This window comes from Triticum aestivum, chromosome 1B (assembly GCF_018294505.1).
Source record: "Triticum aestivum cultivar Chinese Spring chromosome 1B, IWGSC CS RefSeq v2.1, whole genome shotgun sequence".
NCBI lineage: Eukaryota > Viridiplantae > Streptophyta > Magnoliopsida > Poales > Poaceae > Triticum > Triticum aestivum.
Window position 1 is genome coordinate 529,334,728 of NC_057795.1, and position 7,650 is coordinate 529,342,377.

The window sequence follows — 7,650 nt, forward strand, 5'->3', positions numbered from 1 at the left end:
CATGCAGCTACTAACTATAGATTATTTCCGAATTTCATATGTAAAGTTTCCTTTTATCATGACGAGATCTCTTCGCTATACGATTCATGCCTGGAGATCAATGGTACAGACGACGTTAGGACTGAAATCCTTAAAATCTGACGTTCGTTTGTTACCGTTTCCGTATATAAAACCATATAAGCAACATGGCTCTTTCTGTTTCCAGAAGGCCATTTATAGCATGCAATAGCCATTTCACCCCGGTGTTCTCAATTTCAGGAATTGTTTGCAATGGCCAGAACTCAGACATTGTGTTCCATACGTAACTTTCCACTCATCATTCAACTATGCATCCTTCTCCAAGAAAGAAAGTTAGGGTTCGTGCCTCTCGCCGGCGCCGGTGCCGGTGCAGGTCAGCCTCGTCTCCGGTAACCGGTCATGGAGGCGCGGTGGATCCTGACAAGGCAGGCGGGAGGGCTCCGAGTTTAGTCGTTTTTTTCAATCTTGTTAGGGTTTGTGTACTGCTCAGGAAGACGAGACGGCGGCGGCTCCCTGAAGATGGAATAATGGTCTCCCCGCTTAGCCCCTATTCAGGTGGTGCGTATAGCATCGTTGGTGGGCGTGTGGAGGTGTGTCTCCGGCGGATATATCTTTGGTGGATTTGCTCGGATCTCGTCGTTGTTCGTCTACGCTTGTGTGTTTTCGCTTTGGCTCCTTCCAATCTACGTTTCTTCATCAGCGGCGGCTGCTGTTCTGGGGTGCTGGTCCTATGGGGCCTTAGCACGACGACTTCCCGACTGTCTACTACAACAAGTTGTGTCGGACTCCGGGCGATGGACGGGCGATGATGGCGGCGTGCCTTCGGCTCGCTTCAGTGCTTGTAGTCGTCGCTATATGGTTTACGGATCGGGATGTATTTTTTATTTCTGTTGTTCGCTGTACTGCCATGATTGAAAATGAATAGATCGGAAATATTTTTCCAAAAAAAGAAATATTACAATAGTTCGCATTCATCCTTCGTTGCCTCACGTACTAGTAGCAAATTTCAATTCAGGAAACTCATCTCTACGTTCCAACAAATACATTTACATGGTACACCGGTGAAGGCCGAAACTGACTGAGTGAATTTGTAGCACATTACACACCCACGTGATCTAATAAAAAAAAGCAACTGATAGGCGCCGGCGGAACGGTTCGGCCGGTCGCATCTGGCGCGTCAATTTATCTTTTTACCAACCATCATATCAGTCTTTTGCATTTTTTTGCTAAAAAAACAGCATCCAGCTGTTCGTCCTGGACAGCCGCCATGGATGCTCCGAGGCCTGCCTTGAAGCATTACCAGCTCGCCGCCCTCACCGTCGATCACCGCACCGCCATGCCATCAGCTGCAGCTTTTTTCTCACACCCATTGAAGCTTTTTCGCAAAACGGTTGAAGCTTTTTTCGTCGACAGTTCCAGCTTTCGCGGTTGCGTGGTGGTCAGTCCCCAAAATTCGTCACCTTCGATTGAAGCTTCCTAGGACGGTGGTTGTAGCATTTTTTTGTAATGTTTGCAGCTCCCTCCACGCCATTCACAGCCTCCTTTTTCTCTCTCTTTGAGTGGTTCCAGCAAAAAAAGCGATCCAGCAAAAATAAAAAGTGGGGGAGTAGCAAAAACAAAGACAGTGATATCAAAAATAGAGCTCCTCTTGGTCGTGATGGTTTTTAGGGTTCTTGGATGGAGTACAGCCATGCGACAAACCGGAATCCATCGCCGGGAAGCCTCCGCAGAGCATGCCTGATGCCGCGCCGGGATCCGAAGCCGCTGCCATCCGGTCGGGGAGGACTTGCCGCCGACGCATGCTGCTGCACTGCTATGCAGCCATGCACGCCCAGGGCGCTGCTCCGCACCGACTTATGCCACCATGCCATCTCGTGCCTTAGCCCTGAAGAGAAGGCCGGCGCCGCGTGGGCTTTGCCCGGCAGCCCCCTGTGGCGGCTGCGAGGGAAGATCAGGCCGAAGCTAGACTCCCCGGCGGCTGGCTGGGCGCCCCGGTGCAGCCCCTTGGAGCCGCACGGTAGCGGGGGTTGGTGAGATCCGAGGATTACGGAGCTGATCTGCACGGGTCATGGTTGATGGTTAACACGAGATAATGGATCCACGGCATGTTGTGTTCCACTGGTTTGGATTTGTCGGCCAAGATCATGTTAATTTCCATCCTGTGCTCCAGAGTCGAGCTGCAGCCCTCGTCGTCCAGTCTCAACTCTCAAGTGAAAACGAACTGATCACCAACGGTTGGTTTTTACTGGACACTTGGACGTACCGCAGCTTCCCCTGGCTGGCTGCCCATACGCCGGTACCTGCCCAGCATCAGAGTCGCCGCGGCGTCCACCATGTCAGGCAGCAAGCTGCCCCGAGGCGGTGCTCCGCTCAGTCGCTGAGCGGGTCGACGGAGCAGGCGGCCCAGCTCAGGTCGACCCACCACAGCCGGTCGCCCAAGGCCACTACCTCGTGGTTTATGTCTGCCAGCGCTCGTCCCACTCGCTGCGTGTGTGAAGTTCTTTGACAGGAACAGCCAAAGTTCACCACCGTCATGCCCAAGCCGCTGCGTGTGTGACTAGATTATCATGATGAACAAGTCTACCTCGTTTAAGAAAAGAACAATGTTATTTTAGAGGAAAAATGTTTAGCAACGAACATTATTCGATCTATGACCCATTTTATTAACAGCAGGCTGGTTTTCCACCTTTGTACTCCCTCCGTCCCATAATGTAAGAACCGGAGTAGTTCTTAGGTTGTTTGTACTTTATTGTCTCTGCATCATGACTTATTAACACAATTTTCACAGTAGGTAGATCACCGACTGTTTCTCCTACAAAGTCATCACCATCATCAATACAATAGCGTCAACTTTGGATCCATATTTTCTAATGAACATTTCAGTCATCCAGTATAAAATACATGCATTCTACTACAGTAGTTCTAACATGAATATTGGTTTACAATGGATATGACCGATTTTTCGACAAAAAAGGTATGCTCTACAACACATACCTGATAACCTATATCAAAATAACATAAATGCCAGTGAGAGGTCCGTTTTCTAGTTATGCAGAAGCATCTAGTAGCAACATAAAGAGAATTCATAGATTTACCATCATCAGCATCCAAATATCCAATCAAGCATATCCCAGATTTGATGAATACAAAGCAAAACATGTCAGAGCTAAACACTTCAGGGAATTAACATCTTACAAAGAACATAAGCATGATCTCTTGCAACTCGCAAGTAACGTTGGATTTCTGATAGGTGTGCACCTACACTTATCCAAAATATTTAAGAACATCCGTCCTTGAAAAGAGAATTGCATCAGCCCAAAAAATAAGCCCAGACTGTCACAGAATTTCCCTAAAAATAAGAGCTCTTGTCTTTCAGATGCCACCTTCAACTCTGTTGTTGGTCAAATTTAAGGAATCTGCAAGGCAAAGTAGTAAACAGAAATAGGTTTAGTGATGACATACTTGGGGAACACTTCTGTTGAAGGACTATTAGATAGCATTGCAAATTTGGTCATAGGTCAATATACAGTATGGTAATTTGGTAAGAAATAGCAAGCACCATGCTTCAGTTCAGTCATTGCAATTTTGGTCAGAGGTCAATATACGGTATGGTAATCTGGTATGAAATAGCAAGCACCATGCTTCAGTTCAGTCATGTTTTGTTGACAACATTTCAGGATGTTGACTAGTGAAAGACATCTTTAGCATGCTGAAAAGGCAATCATCTTTTAGCCTTGTCCTAATTTTATGTCTGGGATAAGTCAGACCGGGTAATGAAGTACTCCCTCCGTTTCTAAATATAAGTCTTTCTAGAGATTCAAACAAGTGACTACATACGAAGCAAAATGAGTGAATCTACACTCTAAAATATGTCTACATACATCCGTATGTTGCAGTCCATTTTGAAATGTCTAAAAAGACTTGTATTTAGGAACGGAGGGAGTAGTTCAGACAAGGTAATACTACTCTGTAGCAGTCCAGCACAGTAGGCAGTTCCGGCGGTTATAACAGTCAAGAAGAAGTAGAAGCTAAGTTTGTCGCCGTGCTACCGGTTCATTGACTAGTCCCAACATATTCAAGCATCATATTTTTATTCATTTAAAAGTGCAGCATGATTGGAGAAAAGGAAGTGTCCTGTCCTGTAATTAGCCGCAGTTTGTGCATACAATCCTGACAAGTTGGATTTAAGGATAACAATGGTGGAGTATAATTATTCAACATAGTGATTTGGAAACATGACCAAAACTTTGTTGTTTGTGCAAGTAACACATTTTATGGGCAGTGTAGGAGAAATGCAGAATCATGGGACAAGAAGAAACAAGATATGACAAGATAGCAAACAAATCAAGAAGGGTACCTAAACAAGAAAGAGTTACTTAATAGAGTGTACCGGAGATAAGTTAGCTGTCTACGCGAACCAGCATGTCTGCCAAGGTCTTCTTTTTGCAATCGGCCTTGTTGCTTGTTGAAAGGGTTCCTTCAATTAACAGATACAAAAACTTAAATAAAAATAACACAGAGCAACATGAGGAGTATATGTTTCATCGTTGCATCAAGACTTGAAGTGGAGAACAACATTTAGGCATTTAACAGGACAATTGCATATCTACATGCTGACATCAATTAGATCGGCAAAACCATTTTTTTACATGATAGACAATCTCATGACCAATGCAATCAATAAAATACATCAGATTCTCTAGCGATGCCAAATTCCACCTCTGATATCCTAAAAAGGTTAAAAACACTGGTAACAGTGGCCAGTTTAATTCAGAAAAGTATAAGTGTATGTGCAATTATTAAACCACAATGTGTGAGATATCGTCACATCCTTCAGAATCTTCAATACAAATGCAATTTGTGCACATTAACAAACTAAATCATGACAATCTAACAATTATAGGACAGTAAACTTTGGATTGGATGATTCGGTATCAAGTGTATGAAGCTTATATGTACCTGCAGAAGAGGGGATCTGGCTTGTGGCAAGCCATGTTGGGAGCGCGCACGGAACAAGAGAACTGCCACGGAGCAAACTTTCAAAGAAGATTTCTTGTGGAAGGGAACTCCTCCAAATCTCCTTTTTCTTAGCCAGGTCCATGGCAATGACAGTGCCACTATGCTGGAGGTACACAAGGTTGGCTTTGAATGGATCTATGGCAGCAATGTGAACATGGCAGCGGTCGCCCCGATCTGTAATTTGAGCTGAATGATCCAGCGCCCAGCTGTAGGTCTCGTCATCCAGCGAGAATGAAAGGATCACGCACGACCTGTCGTCTCTGTTGGACACTTGGACGTAGCGCAGCTTCCCCTCGCTGACCCCCATGTGCCGGTACCTGCTCAGCGTCGGAAGCATCGGGGAATCGGAAGCAGGCAGCACGCTGCAACGCGGCAGCTCGGCGAAGCGGCGCTCCGGCCGGTCGCTGAAGGGGTCGACGGAGCAGGCACCCCAGGCCACGTCCACCCACCACAGCCGGTCGCCCAACGCTAGCACCTCATGGTTGATGAGCATGCTGCGCGCAGCCTCCATCTCGACCACCCCGACCAGCGGCCGCTCGTCCCACTCCCCTGTCTCGGACAGAAACCGGCGAACGACCCTGCGGCACTCCCCTCCCCCGCGACTGCTTTTGCTGAGCTGAGCGACCACGTACCTATCCGGCGGGCCGTGGGGGCCTTGGGATTGGGTGAGCAGGCCGAAGGAGGTGCTCATCTTGGGGACGTCCATGCCGGGGGCCGGGAGGCGAACCAGCTGGCCGCTGAGAGGGTTGCAGACGAAGAGCTTGGCGTCCGGTTCCACGCCGCCGCGGTCCGCGGCGAGTTCGTGTGGCCATATGGGGCGCGGGCGGGCGTCGACGAAGTCGAGGAGGAGGAGACCGTCGCAGCTGGCGCTGCGGACGATGCCCACGAGGGGACCCATGTCGCCGTGGGGGTCGACGAGGCGAGCGGGGACGGAGAGGCGGGAGACGCACGGGGTGGTGTCGAGGTCGACGAGCGCGCGCGCGCCCCGCGACGGCGCCCCTGACGCGTCCAGCGCCGCCTGGCTGTTCACCATGGCCCAGGGAGGGCGCGGGGCCGCCGTGCAGAGAGAGCGGCGGAGGGGGGCCGCGACGGCGCCGGCGAGGCGTCGGAGCAGGAGGGGCATTTTGCCGGCGACGCTGTGTGTGGCAGGCTGGCAAGTACGGGGAGGGGTTTGTGCTTCTGCCCGTGAGGCCGTGAGCGGTGGCGTGGTGGGGAAAGAAGGAAGTGGGGGTTTGGTTGGTGCACATGGACTCGGTTCAGGCGGCTCTGACAGCTTTAGCCAAAAGGAAGGGTCACGTCCAGCGTTCTTCGGGTCAGCTCGAATCGTTTCAATCCTCTGGCAGAGAAGACGACAAAAGAAGATCAGTTCGAACTCCCAACTTTTCAAAATTTCATCCGTCAAAAAAAAAACTTTTCAAAATTTCAAAGGTGCTTGCTCTCCCCGAACAACAAGGAGCTTGTTCTCCGCATTGTCCTTTGTCGGTCGCAGATGGACATGGGCGGAAGTTCGAGCTCCTGACCGTCCCCGGTCGCTCGGCAAGCCTCAGTGCCCGACCGCATCGGCCCGTCGTCCTCCGCGCTTGTCTAGGTCCATCGCCTTCCGCGCCCGCCCGCCCCCCTAAGGCCCTTTCCTCTCTATCGGTGATGGGTGCTTGTGCCCGCATCGCAGAGGCGGACACCCAAATCGGAGGCACTTGCCGCACACCACTTGAGGCAACGGGTGGCGTAGAGGGTGGCGGAGGTTGGTTGTAGCCATTCTGGTTGCGGTCCGCGCTCGCCGAGCAGGAGGACGACCTCATCTGTGACGTTACGCGTCGGTCATTGACCTCGACAAAGATGGATGCCCACAGCCGCCGCTACAAGAATACCAAGCCGCTTCGGCTCGGCAGCAAGGAGTCCATGTGGCTCGCAAAGGAGAAGGTCATCGCGCTGGCAAAAGCCGCCCGCCTCGCGTCTTGCCAGGATCTGCTTGTCCGACAGCCGGGGCACCACCTGCGACGACGACGACGACGACGACGGCGACAAGTAGACAACCCTCCTCTGGTTGTCGATGCCTACACCAAAGATTACTAAGAGCATCTCCAACAGCTGCACAACCTGCGGCGCGCTAAAAAAGCGTTTGCAGCGCATTGATCGCGAGTTTTTGCACGGCGACGAGCGCTTGCTCCAGCGGCTACTGAAAAGTTTAGCGCGCGCTAGCCGCTGCAAAAAACTGTGTGCGTGTTGTCGCACAAACAAAATAGGCACTCCAAACACAACCAAGAAGATCAAACACAAATAAAATAAAATCACTAATAAATAGATCAATTTTACTATTACAACTCAAACACATAGTTTATCTTGCAATAGAACAAATAGTTCAACAATACAACATCAAACATACAAATCATGATGCTCTTTGTCGGTCATTCTATGCCCACCACTCCTCGATGAGATCCTTCTGGACACCGTCATGTGTTTCTGCCGACCCATAGCCGAACCACCGTGCAAGATCCTCCTCCACTTCAATATCAAATTCTTCTTCGGAAGAATCATATGACGGACTCATCTACAATGATAAATTTAAACTAGGCTATAAAAACTACAAACAACATGCACCAAATTCATGTAAAA

At 49.7% G+C, this 7,650-nt stretch overlaps 1 protein-coding gene across 2 annotated transcripts; it reads right to left on the reverse strand.

Moving 5' to 3' along the window:
* Nucleotides 1-3,083: 3,083 nt before the first annotated feature.
* LOC123093858 (uncharacterized) lies at nucleotides 3,084-6,266 on the reverse strand. Of its 2 annotated transcripts, none has more exons than XM_044515925.1 (3): nucleotides 4,978-6,266; nucleotides 4,376-4,495; nucleotides 3,084-3,434 (listed from the first exon to the last, which is right to left on the reverse strand). In XM_044515925.1, the coding sequence occupies exons 1-2, from the start codon at nucleotides 6,158-6,160 to the stop codon at nucleotides 4,419-4,421; spliced, it is 1,260 nt and encodes a 419-aa protein (XP_044371860.1). In that variant the 5' UTR covers nucleotides 6,161-6,266; the 3' UTR covers nucleotides 3,084-3,434; nucleotides 4,376-4,418. The 2 variants fall into 2 exon arrangements, with proteins under 2 accessions (XP_044371860.1, XP_044371851.1); XM_044515916.1 differs by having other exon boundaries at nucleotides 4,409-4,495; nucleotides 4,978-6,264.
* Nucleotides 6,267-7,650: the final 1,384 nt, after the last annotated feature.